General features: G+C 46.5%; 1 protein-coding gene and 1 pseudogene across 1 annotated transcript; one reads left to right on the forward strand and one right to left on the reverse strand.

Annotated features, from left to right (window-relative positions):
• The first annotated feature begins 3788 nt into the window (after positions 1-3788).
• On the forward strand, positions 3789-23767 carry FAM89A (family with sequence similarity 89 member A). The gene is made up of 2 exons (XM_040242768.1): positions 3789-4133; positions 22676-23767. Exons 1-2 carry the CDS (start codon positions 3861-3863, stop codon positions 22937-22939), a joined length of 537 nt encoding a protein of 178 aa, XP_040098702.1. The 5' UTR covers positions 3789-3860; the 3' UTR covers positions 22940-23767.
• Positions 12988-13520, reverse strand: LOC120865105 (annotated as a pseudogene).

Below are 23767 nucleotides of genomic sequence, written 5' to 3' on the forward strand. Positions count from 1 at the left end.
CTAAGAAATAGAATCTAAATTTCCAAGTACTCATTCTGAAACTTTCCCTGGTCTAAGGTTAAGAGCTGTGACACCCTTTGTCTCCCAAATGTAACCCTCCTTGCAAACAACCAGGACTCTTCTCATCCTTTCCTGGTCTGGCTTCACTTACTGAAAGCCTACTTACCCTTCTAGCCCAGTTTAAAAGAACACACTCCTAGCATACCTTTTCTAAACCCCTCAAAGAATCTTTCCCTGCTGGAACTGCCAATGTTTGCTTTCTACTTCTATTACAATGTCACCTCTCCTGATAGACTGTACATGACTTGAAGTCATGGATTGAACCCCAGCCATCTTTATGTTCATCATAGAGCTTGGCATTGGGGTTTACACATAGTAGATACTCAAAGTTACATCTAATGATACATTCTTGAATTTTTAAAAATATCACTAGGTGCCTAGCATCATGTCAGTTGCTATGGCAGCTACAAAAAGCCTTGCCCTTGTCCCTGACTAAATAAACAAAATACTGTTGAGCTCATAAAGCAACCATGTAAGAGCAATGTGTAAGAATCTAGGAGACACTGCTTTGGGAAAGACCTGCAGTGTGCTTCCTTCATTCCTTCTCCTGGAAAGAAAAAAAAAGAAGAAAGGAATAAGAATCTATGATTACATGCTAAGTTCTTAGTTCACTTAGTGTCTACACGGTTGTATATAAAGATCTTTGAAAGGATTTGTGTACATTTTAAAATTTATAACTTGCTTTAGAAATGACAGAAACATAAGAAATTTTATCTTGGAATAAATACATTTGCTAAAATTGAGGCCAAATACATTGTACAACTGATAAAGTATTCTAATTTTAGGTCTGGCCACAAGAGAAAAATGTTTACCATGGACAAGAAAACATGGTTTTCTCTCTGGTTAGCAGAATTTAGGGCATCGACTCTAAAAAAACAGCTCAATCAACTTACAATGTATTTTTCAGGTTATTTCTATACTATCCACAACCTAAGTTATTAAACATTTAGAATTACAAAAAAGCACAAAAGGACTCTGTAATGTTCCAGAAAGCACATGCCAAGTGGGTAGGGATTAGAGATGGAATGAAGAAGTGGCTGGATTGGTGGAAGGAGAGGATGGAGGGAGATAAGGATGCTCTCAGTGAGTCTTTGAAAGTTCACCCTGAGATCAAGTGCACAGCTGGCTGAAAAGGCTGGGAAAAGAAGCTGAGATTCACTGAGTGTCATCAGATGTGAAGTCAGAGCTCTCAGGCCCAGGACCTGGACACTGATCTACAAAAAAGTCTAAGAAGAGGTATGGGTTAATGACTACAGCCCTGAAATAAAAGTCTGTATTTTCTGACTTCCAAGAGCTTGTGAACAACAAAAGAGGGAAAAGACTGATTTAGCTGCATAGGAGATGGCTAGGGTTCACTCTGATTTGAGGTCAGAAGGCTGGCGTTTCAGACTTAAAGTAAAAACACATATTTTTAGAAGTTTTTAAAAATTACTTCATTCCTGACATAAGCATGAACCTTAAAGGGTACTTATATTTGCCTTTGAATAAGCACAAACTACTGAAGAAGGAAATGGCAACCCACTCCAGTATCCTTGCCTGAGAAATTCCATGGGCAGAGGAGCCTGGTGGGCTATGTATTCCATGGGGTCACAGAGTAGGACATAGCTTAACTACTAAACGACAATAAAGCAGGTACTATCTGACGTGCCCCATGGGTGTTAAAATATTTAATGGGCTCTTGTATAATTATGTTTTATACATATAAAATCTTAATCAGTACCACAGATATTCTTCAGAAATTTCTCTTCACACTAGATGTTATTGTTTGTTAATATAAATGATTTCCCTTCGTTGAACATATACCTGAACATAGAACCTGCCTTGAAAATTGTAGGCTTTGCATCATGCAAACTGTCTCTCTTGTCCTGGCACCAGGGACCTCATTCTGCTATCACACTGGCTCCCACCCTCTTTCCTTCTGGCCTTGTGTAATCTTCTCAAGTACATGCTTTCAGTGATTTAAGTGCCCACATACTTTGAAATTATTTCTTTTCTTATTGCACCATCACATAACCTGTCACCACCTTATGTCAATGATTTCTGCTAATTACTGTAGGACAGACAGCAACTTGACACACCAAATTAAAACAATCCATGCCAGGGTGTGAAGGAAAGATCAAATGTCCCATCCCTTCCTCTCCCCCGCTCCCTTACTCTCACACAAGCAAATCTGTAACTCTCCCAGTCACCCACTGTATAAATAAGCAAATGAATGAATATCTGAAATCAGGAAATGTAACTAGGGTGAGGCACAGTGATGAGATGAAAATTCTGGGCATTGGGTGGGGTGAGAAACCTTCATGACACCCTTGCATCACACTGCTTGCACTGGGGCTTCTCCATGTTCCTCTCACCAGGTTGCAAGGGTGTATGAAGAACATCTGCCAATGTTGCAGATTGATTCTGGAGAGGAGTCTATGGGGAATGGTAGATAAAAAGGGAAAACCCCCCAAAGTGCAGGGTCTTTAATGTCTGAGAGTGTTCGGAACACTTTATAATTGTGATCCCATTGAATGCATTTAGAACAGTTAAGTCCCTTTTATAACGAAAGCCAACAGTAGGCATTATAATGTATCCATTCTCTATATACAGCATTAGTTTTTAATCTGCAGTGAGGCTGTCTCTGCAAATCGGGTCTTAACTTCTTATCTTTACTGTCTCTAATCTGGTTGTAACATCTGTCGTTTTTATTCTTTCTCCAAAAGATAGAGCCTTCTTTCCTTCTCTCCCTCTCTGAGATGTGAATCGTATTTATTTTTGCCTCAGAGTTGAAGAATAGTTTCTGAAATATAAGCCTTTTCTTCACAGCCAGGTTGAAGGACACGTTTGGTCGGATTTTGAGGTTTCCAAAGATGACTCTTGGCTCCTCTTGGCCAAGCTCTTCTTGACTCAGCGCTCCTTTTGGCTGCTGTCGGTACGGACAATGGTATGGACGTTGCCATTTACAGAGAAGGCTTGTGGGCCCTCGAGTGGGAACTAGTGACTAGCCCGAGCCTGGGGGCCCCAGCTCTCCCGGCAGGAAGTCACACTTAGCAGGAGGCGGTCTAGATTCAGCCCTCGGGGACGGGCGGGAGCGGGGGTGGGGTGCGGTGGGTTCCTGTGGTCAGAGCCCCGCCTCCTTCCCCGCGGTCTCCGCGGACCCCGCCGGCTGCGACCACGCCGCCTCTAAGGACCCTGACCTCGGGTGCGATCCCAGCACTACCAAACCTCCCCGACGTCCTGCCTGCCCCGAGGGGGAGCCTTTATACCCCGATTCGCCGCACCAACTGGCCTCGTCGGATCGCATCTGAGATGACCCTCGCCTATCAGTAATTACAAGCAGCTTTGGAGTCTAGTGGCGGAGCCCACCTTGCCTGGAGTGGGGCAGCCAGGGCAGGGCTCGACTCCACGAGGAGGGCCGGCAGCCGAGAGTCCCAGGAGGTGCTAAAGGTGAGCCAGGGACCGGCCGGAGGATGGGCGCAGGGGTGGAGGGTAAGTGGGCGGGGCCGCAGGAAAGCCGGGGAAGTGGGGCGCCAAAAGGGCGCGGGCGCGGGCGCGGGGCGGGGACTCAGGGAGGGGGCACGGGGAGGGGGTATGGGGAGGGGGCGGGGCAGGGACGCAGGGAGGGGGCGGGGCGGGGCACGGGTAGGGGGCGGGGCGTGGGGCGGAGGCGGGGGTAGGGGGCGGGGAGAGGGGCGGGGCAGCGAGGTGGGGAGGGGAAGTGGGCGGAGCACCCCCGGGAAGGGGGCGGGCTGGGGAGCAAGGGCCCCAGGCAGCGGCCGCGGCTGCGGACCCGAGAGCGCGCGGTCAGGCCGAACGGGATGAGCGGAGCCGGGGCTGCCGGCTCCGTGCGCGGGCTGCGGGTGGACGGGCTGCCTCCGCTGCCCAAGAGCTTGAGCGGGCTGCTGCACTCGGCGTCGGGCGGCGGCGCGTCGGGGGGTTGGAGGCACCTGGAGAGATTGTACGCGCAGAAGTCGCGCATCCAGGACGAGCTGAGCCGCGGGAGCGCGGGAGGCGGCGGGGCTAGGGCGGCGGCGCTGCCCGCCAAGCCCCCCAACCTGGACGCCGCGCTGGCCCTGTTGCGCAAGGAGATGGTAAGGGAGGTCCGCGGGCCGGAGCGGGGGTCCTTCCCAGCTGGGCTCGCCGTTCTGGGAAAGTTCGCCGGAAGTCCCCGCGCCACCCGCCGGTCTCAGGCTCTTTGGCCCCAGGCGCCGACGCGTACAGGGACACTGCCCTCTCAACTACCCCGTTTTACTTGTCCTCTCTGTGCCCACTACTGGACCCTCGCCCAGGGAGGTACCCCTTCCAAAAGGCAGCTTTCTGGAGACCCGGCGCTCCTCGTCCGGCCCCAGCTGGCTCAGAGACCCAGGAGGCGCGGCATGGGGCTGGCGCTTGGCCTCGGGCCGGGGGCTGGTCACCCCTCCCCAGGGGGGCAGCAGATCTCCCGGGGTCGGGGGGGGGCGGCCTTCACTGCGCCCGCGGGGTTAAGAGCTGTGTGCAGTTGTGTTTTCCTGCCCTAAAGAGGACAGCTTTTTGTCCAAGCGAGTGTAGACTGCGGATTGGAACAGCTCTCGCCCCCCCCCCCCCCCCCCGCGGCGGGCAGAAATCGGATTACAGCGGAGCGGCTTCTGCCCGCAGATGCCGGGAAAGTGGCCGCTCACCCTGATAGTCTCCGCGTGGCGGCCGGTTCCCCAATCCCGCCAGAGAGGACTGGGGCGGTGGCGTCTTCGCGGTGTGGGTGAAGTCCATGTGGGTTCTTCAGGTTGTGCCTGGGCTGCAAACAATGGGGCTTGGTTTTTCTCGGTCGTTGGGAAGTATGGTAGGTGTTCGTGGACTAGGTCTAATGAGTTACGGAGAAGCCAAAGCAGCTCAAGGGTCTCCAGCTTTCTCCAAGCTCAGGCCAGCTCAGAAGACAACAGAAAAACTTCCCTCTACCGCTCCTGCAGGCCTCTGATCACCTTTCTTGGCCACTCTCTCTGTTTAGAATTTGCCTTTCCTTTTACCTAATGCAGAGTCCCCCCTCTCCTGGCACAGGGAAATACTTTATTAAGGAAATCTAATATATGAAAAATTTTTTTGTCCCCCAAAATGAATTGGCACCTAAATTTATTATAGGAATCCTTTAAATATGCTTTTAGTGTATTAAGATATTATTTAGAAAAACTCAATGTATGCATTTCTTTCGGGAAAATATCTGTCCTGAAAAGTAAGAATTTAATCTAGAAACAGCGTTAACACCTTTTAAGCAATTCAGTATTGTCTTCCGACTCTGTGGCTGCCATTGAAGTGATTTCCAGTTCTCCCTGAGAAGATTTTCTAAGCTTACAGAATGACTTAAATTTCAAGCCAACTGTTTTTATTTATTAATCAGCATTAATCAACACCAGAATTGCACAGCTGGAAAGCTGTGTTTTCATTAGATAAGCTTATACCCAGTATGTTTAGAGTCTGAACTTGGATGCAGCATAAATAAAGAGGATAAAATAGGAAGACTCATACTGGTTAATTTACGGGACCAGAGACAGGAAAACCTCAGGCCACTCCCCTTGTGAAGCTCTCTCTGGTTTATAAACATGCTCTGGAGTCTTGCACATAACTTGGGAGTAACCATGCTGTTCCTGAAAGTGTTTTTCCAGGTCCCTCCTGGTGCAACCAAACTACAGTCACAGCCTTCTAATTATGCCCTGGACCAGAGCTCTTTCTCAGCCTATCGGAAACACAAGAAAAATAAACAGCCATCTGATATTTAGCTGAGATAAAGACAAAACATGGCTACAGGCCTTAACAAGTCCCTTTCAAGGAATGTCACAAAGTCTTTAGGAGTGCTCTGGGTTTTTTTGCCTTTTTTTGCCCCACTAGGGCAGTGGGGTCTGAGTGGTCGCTTCAAACTGAGGCTCCCATGGGGGTGGAGGTGGGGGCTTGCAAGATTAGAGTTGAGAGTTTGTGCTTGAATTATCTGCCCAGTAGTCTGTGTTGATCTATTTAATTTGAAGGCCTTAAGTAAAATCTATGCCCAGGGAACTAACAAGAAGTCCTGGCAGACTGTAGTTAGTTCCTTTTTAAAAAGTCGTAGACAAGCACAGAGGAGCAGTAGTGTGGAATCCCTCAGAATGCGACTGCATTTTAAGAAGAGAATGGGTGATAGAAAATCCAGACTGACATGCACTCCTGTTGGAATAGGGCAGGTGTGGACATTCCAACTGAGAGGACGGGTTGGGGCCAAGTGGGCAGAGGAAAGCCTCAAGAGTAGCAAGGGAACAAGTAAAGCTGGAGAACTGGCTTTGAAGAGTTAATGTGAAAGGAGGGTGCTTAGAAGGGCGAGCTGGCTGAGCTTGGGAGGTACTGGAGATGTAGAGCCTGCAACAGCCTGGGGATCCCGGAATGTGAAACGAGAGTCACACGGGAGACGGACACTTCATTGAAACAGAATCCACAGGACTTGCTGGGTGAATATCAGAGTCAGGATGGTGATGATAAGGAACCACACATGACGTATTTTTTTTCAAATAATTTTATTTATGCTATTTATTTTTGACTGTGCTGGCTTTTCTCTGGTTGCGGTGAGCACAGGCTACTGTCTAGTTGCAATGAGAGGGCTTCTTCTTATGGTGGCTTCTCTTGTAGAGCACAGGCGCTAAGGTGCTCAGGCTTCAGTAGTCGTGGCTCCTGGGCTCTAGAGCACAGGCTCAGTAGTTGTGGTGCATGGACTTGGTTGCTCTGTGGATGTGGGATCTTCCTGGACCAGGGATTGAACCCGTGTCTCCTGCATTGGCAGGCGGATTCTTTACCACTGAGCCACCAGGGAAGCCCCGAGCGATAACTTAAGTTTTTTAATGGAAAGTGCCCCTAAGCAAAACAATAATTACAGTCGAGCATCCCTGATGGCTCAGTTCAGTTCAGATAAGTCATTCAATCAAGTCCAACTCTTTGCGACCCCATGGACTGCCTGCCCCACACCAGGCTTCCCTGTCCTTCATCAATTCCCGGAGCTTACTCAAACTCACGTCCATCAAGTTGGTGGTGCCAGCCAACCATCTCATCCTCTGTCATCCCCTTCTCCTCCTGCCTTTAATCTTTCCCAGCATCAGGGTCTTTTCCAATGAGTCAGTTCTTTGCATCAGGTGGTCAAAGTATTGGAGTTTCAGCTTCAGCATCAGTCCTTCCATTGAATGAATATTCAGTGATTTCCTTTAGGACTGACTGGATCTCCTTGCAATCCAAGGGACTCTCAAGAATCTTCTCCAACATGCTTCAATTCTTCTGTGCTCAACTTTCTTTATAGACCAATCCTCACATCCAAACATGACTACTGGAAAAATCATAGCTTTGACCAGACAAACCTTTGTTGGCAAAGCAATGTCTCTGCTTTTTAATATGCTGTCTAGGTTGATCATAGCTTTTCTTCCAAGGAGCAAGCGTCTTGTAATTTCACGGCTGCAGTCACCATCTGCAGTGATTTTGGAGCCCAGAAAATGAAGTCTGTCACTCTTTCTTTTGTTTCCCCATCTATTTGCCATGAAGTGATGGGACAGGATACCATGATCTTAGTTTTATGAATGTTGAGTTTTAAGCCAACTTTTTCACTCTCCTCTTTCACTTTCATCAAGAGGCTCTTTAGTTCTTCCCTTTCTGCCATAAGGGTGGTGTCATCTGCATATCTGAAGTTGTTGATATTTCTCCCGGCAATCTTGATTCTAGCTTGTGCTTCATCCAGCCTAGCATTTGGCATGATGTACTCTGCATATAAGTTAAATAAGCAGGGTGACAATATATAGCCTTGATGTACTCCTTTCCCGACTTGCAACCAGTCTGTTGTTACATGTCTAGTTCTAACTGTTACTTTTTGACCTGCATACAAATTTCTCAGGAGACAGGTAAGGTGGTCTGCTATTCCCATCTCTTTCAAAATTTTCCACAGTTTATTGTGATCCACACAGTCAAAGGCTTTGGCATAGTCAATAAAGCAGAAGTAGATGTTTTTCTGGAATTCTCTTTTTCGATGATCCAATGGATATTGGCAATTTGATCTCTAGTTCCTCTGCCTTTTCTAAATCCAACTTGAACATTTGGAAGTTCACAGTTCACATACTGTTGAAGCCAGGCTTGGAGAATTTTGAGCATTACTTTGCTAGTGTGTGAGATGAGTGTAATTGTGCGGTAGTTTGAACATTCTTTGGCATTGCCTTTCTTTGAGATTGGAATGAAAACTGACCTTTTCCAGTCCTGTGGCAACTGCTGAGTTTTCCAAATTTGCTGGCATATTGAGTGCAGCACTTTCACAGTATCATCTTTCAGGATTTGAAATAGCTCAACTGGAATTCCATCACCTCCACTAGCTTCGTTTGTAGTGATGCTTCCTAAGGCCCACTTGACTTCGAATTCCAGGATATGTGGCTCTAGGTGAGTGATCACACTATCGTGGTTATCTGGGTCATTAAGATCTTTTTTTGTATAATTCTTCAGTATATTGTTGCCACGTCTTCTTAATATCTTCTGCTTCTGTCTCCTAATGGCTCAGTAGTAAAAAAATCTGCCTGCCAGTGCAGGAGACATAGATTCAATCCCTGATCTGGAAGATCCCACATGCTGTAGAGCATCTAAGCCCATGTGCCATGACTATTAAGCCTGTGCTCTAGACCCCAGGGGGTGCAGCTGCTGAGCCCACATGCCACAGTTCCTGAAGCCCTTACGCTCTAAAGCCCGTGCCCAGCAACTAGAGCAGTCACTGCAGCGGGAAGCCTGAGCACCACAACTAGAGAGCAGCCTCTGCTCGCCGCAACTGGAGAGAAGTCCTCGAGGCAAACGAGACGTGGCACAGCTGTAAATAAATAAATACATAATATTTTTAAAATTACAGTCCTGGCACCTGATCACTTTACTCTTTGGGGATATCTCCTGGTAGGCACAGTGTAAATGTTTTCTTTCAGTTCAGTTCAGTTGCTCAGTCGTGTCCGACTCTTTGTGACCCCATGAATTGCAGCACACCAGGCCTCCCTGTCCATCACCATCTCCCGGAGTTCACTCAGACTCACGTCCATCGTGTCCGTGATGCCATCCAGCCATCTCATCCTGGGTCGTCCCCTTCTCCTCCTGCCCCCAATCTCTCCCAGCATCAGAGTCTTTTCCAATGAGTCAACTCTTTGCATGAGGTGTCCAAAGTACTGGAGCTTCAGCTTTAGCGTCATTCCTTCCAAAGAAATCCCAGGGTTGATCTCCTTCAGAAGGGACTGGTTGGATCTCCTTGCAGTCCAAGGGACTCTCAACAGTCTTCTTCCTTATGTCATCTTATTTGATTTTTGTAACTTCTCCACGAGGTAGATACTGAAAGTCTACATTTTTAAAAATAGGATTCAGAATTTAAGTAGCTCACCTAATGTGACAATCTCAGCCAGACGTGTCTGGCTCCAAGACCCTGTTAAATCATAGGGTTTTACTGCTTTGGGGGGGCACATGTTGCAAGTATTTTCTAGGTCAGTGTATATTAAAATGTCTAACTCCATGGAGTGCCATTATGTGGCATTAATAACTTTGGTCATTCATTATTGGGAAAGTGGGGGTCATCACAGCAATAAGGGAGTCAGGAGAAGTGGCTGCTTATGGGGGAAGGTGGTTTGCCGTCGCATCAGTGGAAGAGTATGTTAAATTTTTCAGAACGTGGAGCCAGAGGCTGGCAGAGCCTGGCCTGCAGATAACTGATTGACGGATGGTCAGGGCAGAACACGGGGAGCTGGTGTTGAGGGGCGCCTGTGTGGGTGACGCCCTGCTCTGCTTTGAGAGTCCTGATGTCCACTGGAGTTTCAGCACTTCCTGTGCTAGTAATGGGCTTACTCTGAAGTTCTGTGCCATTGTGAGCTCCCTTCCCCTCCCGCAGCGAGCCCATTTGGAGAGCTGTGAGGGTCAGACAGATGCTTTTTGCTCTTTAGACCTGAAAGCATCCTTTAAAACAAGAAGTTCAGATTGTTTTTTTCTGCACCCCTCCAACATCAGAGAGTATATTTGGATTGTATCAGACAGATGTTTGCCACATGTCTGCTGGTTATAAAGTGCTGTGGAGGATACAGGGCTGAACTAGGATATAGGGCTGAACTATCCAAGTGTTAAGGAGCTAATAACATCTAGCAGAGGTGGGCATCTTTACAGGAATACAATTGCTGTAGTTTAGACCATGTGTCACTTTTCATGTCTGAAGACTTTATTAATAATAGAGTCTCAATTTGAACCAGCTCTTGCAAAAGGAGAGCCTTGTAGGGCTGGATGTGTACAGAGGCAGACTAGAACCAGGGTTGGTGGGGAACCCAGGAAGGCTACTGCAATCTTCTTTACCCTCCTTCTTTTTTCCCCCTACGTTTTGGAATGTGACTGTCTACAGTGTCCACACTCCCAGCTTCAGCCATGCTTCTTACTGCCACTTTGGAAATACTGTGTGGAAGAATACCAGTGGGCCCAGCTTGGGGGGTCTGGACAGCTATTGGTGACTGAGGCCAAGATGGTGTTTTATTTACTAAGGTGGTATGATTGTGCGGATGGGGTGCAGGGCTGGGCATCCCTAAAAGAAAGAAGAGTTTGCAGAAATGGAGCAGGGGGCTACTGCTGGACAGCCAAAATATAAGATATCTAGTATTTTTAAGCATTTTTTCTTTTTTAACTTTTTACTTTATATTGGGCTATAGCCGATTAACAAAACAACGTTGTGATAGTTTCAACTGAACAGTGAAGGGATTCAGCCATACATACACATGTATCCATCTCCCCCAAACTCCCCTCCCATCCAGGCTTCCAGACAACGTTGACAGATTTCCATCTGCCATACTGTAGGTCCTTGTTGGTTATCCACTTTAAATATAGCAGTGCGTACATTTCCATTCCAAACTCCCTTACTGTCCCTTCTCATTCTCCCTACACCCCCACCCCACAGCCATAAGTTTGTTCTTTAAGGCTGTGAGTTTTCCTTCTGTTTTGTAAATAAGTTCATTTGTATCATTTTATGTTTCACATATAAGGGATGTTGGGTTTCCCTGGTGGCTCAGACAGTAAACAATCTGCCTGCAATGCCAGAGACCTGGGTTCAGTCCTGGGTTGGGAAGATACCCTGGAAGAGGGTGTGGCAGTCCACTCCAGTATTGTTGCCTGGGAGGTCTCATGGACAGAGGAGCCTGGAGGGGTACAGTCCATAGGTCACAAAGAGTCAGATATGACTGAGTGACCAGCACTTCCACTTTCTTATTAGGGATGTCATATGATATTTCTCCTCTGTCTGCCTTCCTTCACTCAGTATGACAATCCCTAGGTCTATCCATGTTGCTGAAAATGGCATTATTTTGTTCTTTTTAATGGCTGAGTAATATTCCATTGTGTATGTTCCATATTTTCTTAATCCATTCCTCTGTTGATGGACATCTAGGTTGCTTCCATGCCTTGACTATTGTAAACAGTGCTGCAATGAACATTGGGGTGCATGTATCCTTTCGGATCATGTTTTTCTCCAGATATGTGCCCAGGAGTGGGACTGCAGGGTGCTATGGTAGCTCTATATTTAGCTTTTTAAGGAACCTCCATACTGTTCTGCATAGTGGCTGTACCACTTTTACTCCCTGCAGACCTCTTTCTGGATAAAAATACTTTGGCCTCAAGGGCCCCACAGTTTGAAAGATTTTTATCTGGTATGCTGACAGGCTAGCTTGGCTCAGAGGATCTTCGTTGGCATTTCAATCTTTGCATGTGGTTGAAGCACACACGTGACTCTCAAGAGTCCACAGGGATCCTGGCACACATCTTTCCTTGCAGGGTTCTTCAGAGACCACTGCCCAGCATTCCTGTAAGTTTAGCTCATCAAGCTTATTAGGTCCTCAGAAGCGTCACCTGAAAGTGTAGAGACAGAAAGAGAGCCTCAGACTTGGGGACGGGAGATGGCAGATCTCTGAGGATTCTTGAGTTCCACTTCTAAAACCATCAGCAGCACCTTTCTAAATAGTAACTTTGAAAACTCTCTGCCTCATTTTTTCTTTTTTTTCCCCAAACTATCCAATAGTTGCTTTGGTTACCCACCTGTGTGTGGGAAGTTGTCCACACAGAACTTTTGAATTCCTGAACTGCAATGGTTTGGGTGAAAAATGGAATCTGAGAAAAAAGGTTTGATTCCTGAGAGCAGCAACACTTAGGTTTCCTGCATTTTACCTGTTGTTCAGTCGCTAAGTTGTATCCAGCTTTTTGCCACCCCATGGACTGCAGCTGGCCAGGCTTCCTTAGCTTTCACCATCTCCCGGGGCTCGCTCAAACTCATGTCCATCTGGTCGATGCTGCCATCCTACCATCTCATCCTCTGTTGCCCCCCTTATCCTCCCGCCCTCAATCTTTCCCAGCACCAGGGTCTTTTCCAGTGAGTTGGCTCTTCCCATCAGGTGGCCAAAGTATTGGAGCTTCAACTTCAGCATCAGTCCTTCCAATGAAAATTCAGAGTAGATTTCCTTTAGGATTGACTGGTTTGATCTCCTTGCGGTCTAAGGGACTCTGAACAGTCTTCTCCAGAACCACAATTTGAAAGCATCAATTCTTCGGCATTCAGCCTTCTTTATGGTCTAACTCTCATATCCGTCCATGACTACTAGAAAAACCATAGTTTTGACTGTATGGACCTTTGTTCGTTGGCAAAGGGATGACTCTGCTTTTAATACACTGTCTAGGTTTGTCATAACTTTTCTTCCTAGGAGTAAGTGTCTTTTAATTTTAGTTGAGACAGCACCTAAATGCCTGGCAGCCTTGTGTGGTGAACTAGAAACTAGGAGACGGGCATGAACTTGAATAGCCCAGATCCCTGCAGGGTTCAGTCTTCACCCTATATGAGACAACAGGGTCTCAGAGAGGGGTTTGAGTCTTTAAATGGGCTTATGGTTGGAGGTCCAGTCTCAAGGCAAGCCCATGCAGTGCCATTTGGAATAAGAGTGTTAGCTCTCAATGCAGGATTCTTGGTTGGCCTTGGTCAAAGGAGACTGGGGATGGCCACTGGCCTTTAATATCGTGTGGACACCAACCCTTTCTCTTGCTTTTTATGTCAGTTGTCTAAAAACACGAGACACTGACATGAAGTTTTCTGTTTATTGTCCAAGAACTTGGTGTCCTGATTTTTAGCTTCAGATTTTCTTCCTTTACTGAATCTACTCTCGCAGAGAGGCAATTTCAATAGGTTTTGAATTCCCATGTGTCATTGGTTAAGTCATGCTTTTTCCTCTAGTCCCACTTGATTGTCAGAATCAACTGCATTCATCTGTGCATTCATTGTCTTAAGTAATGAACTTTCAGGCCTTTGACACATCCTTGTTGAATGGTCCACTGTTTGTGGTCCCAGAATTGAGGGATTGGAAGGAAAGCATCCCATTTCCCTTCTCTGCCTTCTCCCCTGCAATTTCATTTTCATAATTAAAAAAAATTTTCTTACAGACATAGTCACCCAAGGGAATAACAGTGCTTATATAGGAATATCTTTTGCAGTGATATATAGTAGTATTCTCTAATAATAATATATAACAGTGATAGAATATTATACAATTGTTGAAAAGAATGTGGTAACTATGTAAACGAACATAGGTGTTCAAGGTTTGGAAAAGTAAATTACAAAACAGTACATATATACATTTGTATGTGCAGTGTGTTTTGAGGAAGGTATGCTAACTAGCTAAAAGTGGATATGTTTAGAACAGTAGTTCTTAAATTATGGTCTGAGGACACCTATGGGTTCCCAGATCCTTTTATGGGGGTGTCCATAATTAGGTGGTGATCATATGGGCAAATGTGACTTTCCAAAATAGTACCTAAGGAAATATTTGGAGGGTCTACATTCAGTAAATCAGTTTTCCACATTTTTCATATAACTAATGCTTGGTGCTGGAGAAGGCAATGGCACCCCACTCCAGTACTCTTGCCTGGAAAATCCCATGGACGGAGGAGCCTGTAAGGCTGCAGTCCATGGGGTCGCTGAGGGTCGGGCACGATTGAGCGACTTCACTTTCACTTTTCACTTTCCTGCATTGGAGAAGGAAATGGCAACCCACTCCAGTGTTCTTGCCTGGAGAATCCCAGGGATGGGGGAGCCTGGTGGGCTGCCCTCTGGGGTCACACAGAGTCGGACATGACTGAAATGACTTAGCAGAATGCTTGGTGCATGGTTAAAAGATCCATTCAAAATGCAAGACTGGTGGATTTTAATGAAACAGTGTTAAAAGCTCATTGGCATAGTTTCAAATTCCACACTGGAGCCAGCTTAAGGATAGTGCCAAACAAGAATATCCACTGTTAACTTGAAAGGTGGTTTAAATGCTCCTTTTTCCCAAGTACATATCTATGTGAGGCCAGGTTTATTTCAACTAAAAAAGCATGTTAGAAAGATCAAGTACAGAAGAAGATAAGCCAGACATTAAAAAGATTTCTTACACAATCTCATTTATAAAAATGTGATTTATGTTAGCAGTGGGTGTAGTGTTTTTGAATGGCTTTATATGACAGTTTCTCAATTTTCACCTCTAATAAGGTAACTATTGATAGGTATAATTTACATAAACAGGAGCTCTTTGGGACCCTCAGTAATTTTAAAAGTCTAAAGGGGTCCCAACTAAGACCAAAACACTTTAAGATTGCTGCATTAGGACATGAAATTAGGGAAGACTGTATAATTATGAGCAATTGAATTTTTAATATAGCTAGAATATTTTATTTTTGTAATTGGGAAAGGAAGTAAAGGAATATGCAAAGACATGTCTTAAAGACAGTGGCCAATTGCTTTTTTTCTTTTTCCTTCTCTGCATAGGACAGAATGAGAGGAAACGGGCTTCATTGGTACAACCATTATTGTAGGTTAGGGATGGACAGGATGTCTTCACTAGCACTGCTGAGCTGCAGAATGGGCTCCACCCACCAGCGTGGGCACCTTCGGGTGTAGCTCCTGGTGTGCTTGCTCTCTCTGAATCAACAGGGCTCTTTTGAGGCAGTCCTCAGCTCGGTGGGGCTGCAACATTAACAGATGAGGTTGACAGACGCATACCCCCTGGCGAGGAGCCGAGTGACTGATGGAAGCCTGCTTAGGGAGCCCAGAATCACAGTTCACCTGGGGGCTTGGGGTCCTGCAGCAGTAGCTTCGGCCAGCTCAGCAGCTGAGTTCATAGCTCTTTCTCTGTTAGATCAACACTGATGAAGCTTTTCTCTTTGGTCTTCTTTTTTGAAGCAGTATGCAGGTCAGCATTCTGTCAACACATCCTTTATTCAGAAGTCAGGTTATGACCCATTAAGTCACTGATCTTTATTACATTCCAGTCCTGCGGATGCATACTAGACACTCATTAAATTTGGGGCATTTACTAATAGTATTGTCTAAAATAAATTTACAAGCCATTTATTATGTTTTTAAAAGTTCATTATGAGTTAATACATATTCATAGTAGAAAATCTGGGAAACTGAGAAAGGTGAAAGTCAAAGTGTTAGTCACTCGGTCATGTCTAACTCTTGTGACCCCATGGACTGTATGTAGCCCACCAGGATCCTCTGTCTATGGGATTCTCCAGGCAAGAATACTGGAGTGGGTTGCCATTCCCTTCACCAGGGAATCTTCCCAACCCAGGGATTGAACCCAGGTCTCCTGCATTACAGGCAGGTCCTTTACCATCTGAGCCACCAGAGAAAATTCAGAAAAGCCAATAATAAGCGTCACTTGTGATCTCAGCAGCCTGCTGACCCAGCTGACATGGCGCCCTCTCCCAGTGTTGTCTGTGCGGGCAGTGCAGGCTGATGGTTGGGCATGCATGCTGGAGCCCTACCACCTGGCTGCAGCCCCCTGCTCTTAGTGAAGGGCCTGCATCTTTCAGGGCTCAGTTTCCTCATGGTAGCAGAATCCACACCTACTTCACAAAACAAGGATGAGGATTACCTATTTGTGTACAGCTGAGATTTTCTACTCCAAAGTCACTAGCGATGAATTGGTTAGCTGGTTAAAAGTTATATGATATTTTAAGGCTTTTGATAGATATTGCCAGTGAGTCCTGCTGAGAGGTTTTACAAGCGTGCAGCCCTACTAGCAATGCACATAAGTCATATACTTTATTATAACTAGTTTTTAAAATTAAGAGTAACTGCTTGTTGGAAAAAAATTTTTTTTAGCAGTACAGAAGGCTGTAAATATCCAGCCCCACTTTGCAGAAGTAAATTCTGCTCATGGACATTTTCTCTTCTAGGCATGTATGCATAATGTGTAAAGTGAGGTCCTACTCAGCATACTATTCTGTACCTTGAACTTTTGTGCCTAACGGTGGGTGTTGATCAGTGTCCTACTCTTGTACTTAGAGAGCTGCTCTTTTAAGTAACTGCCTGGTTTTTATTGTATGTGTGTGTGTTCAGTTGCTAAGTCATGTCTGACTCTTGCGACCCCATGGACTGTTGCCCACCAGGCTCCTCTATCCATGGGATTTCCCAGGCAAGAATACTGGAGTGGGTTGCCATTTGCTTCTCCAGGGAATCTTCCCAACCCAGGGATCAAAGCTGGGTCTCCTGCATTGCAGGCAGATTCTTTACCACTGAGCCACTACAGAAACCTTTTTATTGTATGACTATAACATGATTTTCTCAGTCAAGTTTCTATCATCTGTTATGTTTCAAACTAAACGTTCACCCACCAGACTTTTTCTGCATCTGTCTCCATATTTTGAGGCCCCCTGTTCCTGATTCTATAGCTTAACTTCAGACCTATACATCCCTTGTACCATGTGAGGTGGGGTATTTTTCATTTTACGGTTGAGGAATCACAGCAGTAGGAAATAGTGGACTGGCAGGGAAGAGGCTCATTACAGAATGACCCCAGCGTGACCACTAGGGCTAAACTGTGCTGGCACCGGGTTTACTCCCCTCCCCCCACTCTGGGCCCAGTATGGACCTGGGTACAAATAAGACCATCTCCTCGTATGTTTGTCTTGTTTTCTACTCATTGCTATATTTCAGAAAAAGTTGCTTTTATGTCTCTTGAAAAAGAGAGACATAAAAGAGCTTCATACAAGCACGAGAATTACCCCCACCATTTGTTTTTGGGCTTCCCTGGTGGCTTTTAGTTACTTAAATAAAACAGACTGTTTTTCTTAAGTATATTTTTTACTCCTAAAAACTTCCTAAAATTTTTTATGATGCTTTGTTTTCAATCAACATTAATTTCCCACTGCAGTTCTCTTTCATCTCCTAAGCCTCATATCCTAATGGTAACATTTCTATTATCTGAAAGTCAGGAAGAACTTCCTCCCTAACCTTACCTTCCAGGGATATTCAGAGACTTGGCAACCCGAAACCCAGCTGGGAACCACCATCCTGTCTGAGGTGTATACATGTGGCCAGCCCATTGTGAGTTTTGAAACTGTTTTGAGGGTGGTTCAGGATTGTTTGGCCCTATTGTTGGAGATGCTGGGGATGAGTGAGCCACCTGTGTGTACAGCAAGCAGGGTGATCAGGAAGGAAGCAGGAAGCCTGAACAGAGAGAGGAAGGAGTCAGGCCAGCAGTTTAAAGCGTGGATATGAGTGGCTTGTTCTTGATTGTCTCAGAGGTCTACGAAAGGGGGCTACAAATTACAGGGTCTAAGAATTCTGTACTTTTCTAAAATGAGGCTGTCTGAATTTTTCAACTGGATTTTCAGGAAGGAGCTGTGTTTTCTGAATCCAGCTGTGACTCAGCGCCTGTCCTTTACGGAACACATCACTAAGGTGACGTGCTTCTGCAGCGGGATGAGGACAGAGGTGAGGGTTAGTGGGCTTGCTGAGGGCGTGCGCCCCTGCCTCTCCCCACTTTTTTTTCTGGAAAGATGAGAAGTTCTTGTTTGTGGGTGATTTAATCGTGTCCTAAAACGTAACTGCAGTTTAGTTCTGTTGGCTGGGCCTTCTCTCTGCTTCCCACACCCCGGAGCCTTATGCCCTCCTTTTGAGAGCCTGCTCTCTGTCCCTGCTTCCCAGCTGCTGGCTCTGCAGTGAGCACTCAGGAAGGAATCTTCGTTTGTCTCTTCTCCTGTCAGGCAAGAGGTGAGTGCTTTTCTGATGACATGGCGAGAACCATGTGGCCTGTGGCTTTCCTCAGGGGCACCTTGGGGAGCCGGGGGCCTGTGGATCCCAAACCCACTGCCGGGCCACTTCACCACCAGACGTTCTCTGGGAGGGCATCGGGGTCTCTATAGCTTTCCCTTGGTCACCAGTGTCTGAGTTTCCTCCACAAGGGTCTGTACTGGGTGCTGAGGGACCCAAGGGGGAGATGGGTCCATGCCTTCTGGGCGTGTCCTCAAGTAGGAGAAGGAAGACCATGTGCACCCACAGCAAAGGTAGAGAGTGATCATCGCCATGAGACAGGCAGAGATGGTGAGGGAAGGTGAGGGGCACTGGTGACTGAGTCCATCCAAGTCAAAAGAGAGGTAGGGGAGCTGGCGTTGCACATATCTGTTGCTGCGCTGGGTCTTCATTGCTACACGCGGACTTTCTCTAGTTGCGGTGTGCAGGCTTCTTGTTGCAGTGGCTTCTCTATTGTGGAGCATGGGCTCTAGGGTTTCAGTAGCTGAGGCTTGCAGGCTCTACCGCACAAGCTCAGAAGTTGTGGCGCATGGGCTTAGTTGCTCCATGGTGTGTGGGATCTTCCTGGATCAGGGATTGAGCCGTCTCTCCTACATTGGCAGGCGGATTCCTAACCACTGGGCCACCTGGGAAGCCTGGGATGCAGTGGGAAGCAATTATCTTCCAATTTAAAAAAATTTAAAAAGGTAAGGAAAAAACTTGGAGAATTAAATAAAATGAATCTGATGCTATTAAAAAAAAGAAACAAACAGGGCCAGGGGGAAATCAGGATGAAGGGACCTCACTGACCGGTGGAGGAGGCACAGGGAGAATTGTTCCAGATCAGATTATGGGATGCTGCCTAGGGATTTTCGATTTACCTCTAGAAAACTCAGGTGAAAATGTTTAAACTACCTCAGCAGGGGAAGAGTTGTCCTGGGTGGGAAGCTAGATTGCTCCTGTATGTACTTAGCTCCTGTCCTCCTGGCTAATCTGGAGGGTTGCTGGTGAACCAGAGGAAGCTGAATCTCATGTCTGAAGAAGGAGGCCCTGAGAAGCCAGGCTGTGGGCGTGCACATGTGCTGTGTTTAAATCTCTGTTAAATTAGTCCAAACCCTCGGCATCTGTTGGCTTGTGTAACAGGCGTGTATAGGACTCTGCTGTATTCCTAGGTGGGTCAGACTTGGTTTCTAGGCCAGCGTTCCGCCCGATGACAAGGCAGCTTTGTGAGTCACCGGCTGCCACAGTGCAGAAAGGTCCGGGTTATGATCCAACTCCCAGCCTGTGCGTCTCCCACGTAGGCCTGGGAATGCCTCGGACAGCTCAGCACCGAAGGAGAACACCTGGAGCCGCACTCGGGGCAGCATGCGTTGAGGGAAGTCAGGGCTTCTGCAGTCACCTGGGCCCACCTCCAGTGGTCCAGGAGAGTGCAGACCTGGGCCGATAGCACATCGCTCTACTACTTTTTCCTTTACAGTTTTGGGTTCGCTAGAGGTAAAAACCCACCTGCCGTTGCAGGAGACATGAGAGATTCGGGTTTGATCCCTGGGTCGGGAAGATCCCCTGGAGGAGGGCATGGCAACCCACTCCAGTATTCTTGCCTGGAGAATCCCATGGACAGAGGAGCCTGGCGGGCTGCTGTTCTTGGGGTCACAAAGAGTCGGACAAGGCTTAGCAACTTAACAACAAAATAGCCAATTAACTTTTGAGAGTAGGATGCCTTGGGGCGGAGCGTGCCTGGAGGCCACGCCCCCAGCGTGCTGGAAGTCTCTTCCTGGGAACAGCTTCTTTAGAAGTTCTACCGTAGAAGGAATTCTGGGACGATGGGAATCACGGCTGGAAACATGGCCTGCCTCTCTACCTGGTCTTCTTTGAGTGTCTTGGCTAACACGCCAGGTCAGTGTGAGCGGCTCCGTTTCCGTGGTCTGTTCAGAGGTACCAGAGAGGTCGCTGGTGAACAAGAGTGGTTGACGGTATGAAGAGTGACCTGGAATTTAGTCTTGTCACCAGATAGCTTCTCTTGTGTAGAAAATATCATTGCAGGGTAATTATAAAGACTAAATCTTTTGACACGCTCTGTGTTTCTTTTAAAAAAATATTAATATTTATTTTAAATAATTTTTAAAATATATTTTAATTTTAATTTTTTAAATTATTAAAGTGTGATAACACATTTACAGGAGACTTGGAAAATACAGAACAAGGTTACATATAATTCCACTATCAGTTCAGTTCAGTTCAGTCGCTCAGTCATGTCCAACTCTTTGCAACCCCATGAACCACAGCACCCAGGCCTCCCTGTCCATCACCAACTCCCAGAGTTCACTCAGACTCAAAGTCCATCGAGTCGGTGATGCCATCCAACAATCTCGTCTTCTGTCATCCCCTTCTCCTCCTGCCCTCAATCTTTCCCAGCATCAGGGTGTTTTCAAATGAGTCAGTTCTTTGCATCAAGTGGCCAAAGTATTGGAGTTTCAGCTTCAGCATCAGTCCTTCCAATGAACACCCAGGACTGATCTCCTTTAGTATGGACAGGTTGGATCTCTTTGCAGTCGATGGGACTCTCAAGAGTCTTCACTAATACCACAGTTCAAAAGCATCAGTTCTTCTGCACTCAGCTTTCTTTATAGTCCAAGTCTCACATCCATACAAGCCTACTGGAAAAACCATAGCCTTGACTAGACGGATCTTTGTTGACAAAGTAATGTCTCTGCTTTTTAATATGCTGTCTAGGTTGGTCATAACTTTCCTGCCAAGGGGTAAGCATCTTTTAATTTCATGGCAGCACTCACCATCTGCAGTGATTTTGGAGCCCAGAAAAATAAAGTCAGCCGCTGTTTCCTCATCTATTTCCCATGAAGTGATGGGACCAGATGCCATGATCTTAGTTTTCTTTAAGCCAACTTTTTCAGTCTCCTCTTTCACTTTCATCACACACCACTATATATTACAATTATTTTTTTAAGTAGATAAATTAAGACTTTAGTTGGAGTTTTAATATCAAACCCTCAAAAATTAATGGAATAAATATACAGAGGAGTAGAGGGATATAGTAGACCAGAAAAAGCACTGTGAACCAATTCAACGTAATTAAGATTTATACAATTTTCACACAACAGTAGGATACAAATTCTATTCAAGTTCCCATGCAATGTAAACTAGGAGACACTGAAACATATCCAGGGACATAAAACAAGGTGAAAGATTTCATGGTCTAAAGGTACTGAAATCATACAGAGTCTGTTCTCATATCACTGTGGAATTATGTTAGACATCAGTATCAAAAGATATTTGAAAATAACCCACATATTTTCAAGTGCACTGTGACATTTACCAAGAGAGATCTTCAACTTAGCCATTGAAAGCCTCAATAAAATTAGACTGAAAAAACCCACATATTCCCTGTGTTTGTGTGTATTCTTTCCTGTGCATCTTGAGTGCTTTAGTGTAGTACTTGGTATGTGGGAGACATTTGATTGCTGTTTATTAAAATAGTTGATATTTCATTTAATCCTCCCAATAGATTAAGAGAAATTATTTCATTTTGTCGTCAAAGCATAGAGATGATAAATAACTTGCTCAAGAGCCCAGAAGCAGAAGGGCCCAGGGCAGGACTCCTGGCATCTGTTTAGAGTTTCCCATCTTGAGAGTCCCTGAGGTTGACTGCTCAGCAGCTTGCTCGGCGTCCCCATTCCCAGTGGCCCTGGACCTGGGCCGGAGTCAGAATCTGCAGGCTTCACAAGAGTGGTTCTCACGCACTGGAGAGAGTAGATGTGCTGGTCTGGGCTGCATTTCCAGATGAATTAACCCTTCTCTCTCTGGGATTGATGAAACAGATGCATTTTCCTGTCCTGAATGTTCTCTTTTTCCTGGGATAGGCCACTGGGGGAGAGAGGAACTTGAAGATAAATGTGTGACTTTGAAATGTCCTTTGTTCTGTTATCACGTGGGAAAATAGTTTTCAGGGGAATCTGTAGAGGCCCAGGTCTTACTCCCCAGGTTCTCTCTGGGGAGTGACCCCACAGCCATCTTAGGAGGAGATGTCCTCTTGTCCAAAGGAGAGGGGGTCTGACTCCTTGTGAGTCTGGAGACCCAGCTGATGGGAGGGTGGGTGCTCCAGGGGGCAGCGTATGACACTAACTGCTGAGCTGCTGGTTCTGGCACAGAGACTGTTGCCCCAGGAAGGAGAGAGCACGTGGGGGGTCTTCTCTGAATCTGATCATAGCAGGAAGAGATGACACCCTTGCATCTTGGTGTCCAAAGTGAAGCTGGCTGGGGCTTTCAAAATGTGCAAGGCTGTTGCTCTGCAGGGCGGGCCAGATCTCCAGGCGATGTTCTGCGGGCCGGGCCTGCTGCCCCACACGTGTGGTCGTTCCCTGACATGTTGGGTGACGTCTGAGGTGTGGGCATTGCATAATTAAGGTTTTCTCAAAACTGAAGAGCCAGAGCATTCAGGTGACGCTCTGAGTCACTGGCCATGTGGAAAGAACATGCCGGCACGGGCAGGTTGCTGACGGAGAGCACCGCTAAGATTCCACTCTGTTGCTGACTTCTCGCTTTTACCTCCCTGCCCCTTCCCTCAAGGTCGGCCTCCGACAGCTGGACATGTCCTTGCTCTGCCAGTTGTACAGCCTCTACGAGTCCATCCAGGAATACAAAGGAGCCTGCCAGGCAGCGGCCAGCCCAGACAGCACTTACGCTCTGGAGAACGGCTTCTTCGATGAGGAGGATGAGTATTTCCAGGAGCAGAACTCTCTCCAGGATGGGAAGGAGCGAGGCCCCCCAAGGGACCTGACGCTGCCCGTCTCCCCACTCCCCAGTGGCAACTGGGTCCTGGACTCCATGTAAAGGGTGCAGGAGGCAGGCCACTGTCAGCATGGGCTTCTCTTCCGTGGGCCGTCCTCGAGCCTGTGGGACCAGCGCTGCCAGCTTAATTTGCAGGCGGGAAGATGTGCCTGGGCGTGGGGGCCGTGGTCTGTTTGGAGGGCTACTTTCTGCTGAGTGATCTGGAGGTGCTCAGCAATCTCCTCACACACCAGTCCTGAGACCCTGTGGCCAAGGGTTTATACTGAGAGAGTAACGAGAGGATCCCTGGAGAAGACCTCTCGTATTCTGGGCAAGATGAAACAACTTGTATATAGCTAGTTACTTTTCTACTGGTGGGGTTTGCTTCAGGTTTGCAGTGTGTGAGAGCTCACATTTCACTGCTGCCCTTCCTCAGGACCTTCTACTGCCTTTCTTGCTGTTTCATGAGCTTCAAAGCCACTTGGTTGAGCTTTATTTATTTGTAAGCTGCATTACTAATTGTCCAGGGGACTCAGTAAAAAAACTGTACTGAGAAAGTAAACCTTTCAGGCCACACCAATCAAGAGACTTGCATTCTCTGAACCTGTCCAAATATTTTGTGTCATTCTCTGTGCTTTAGAGATGGGTGAAAGACAGTGCAGAGATACCTCGAGTTGGGAAACAAAACTGGGGCAAGCGATGTGTATCAGTCAGCGTAAGGTGGTGAACGTTTTTGATTTTAAAGATTCTGGGTATCAGCTGTAGTATGTTAGAAAGCAAACTCTTCCATTCAATACGGTGATCACCTGAAGCCTTACTATATTTATTAAGATCTTTTATGAACACTTTACACTTTGTAGGTTAAAAGTAAAGATAAAAGGCTAAACTATC

Source organism: Oryx dammah, unplaced genomic scaffold (assembly GCF_014754425.2).
Source record: "Oryx dammah isolate SB20612 unplaced genomic scaffold, SCBI_Odam_1.1 HiC_scaffold_6, whole genome shotgun sequence".
NCBI lineage: Eukaryota > Metazoa > Chordata > Mammalia > Artiodactyla > Bovidae > Oryx > Oryx dammah.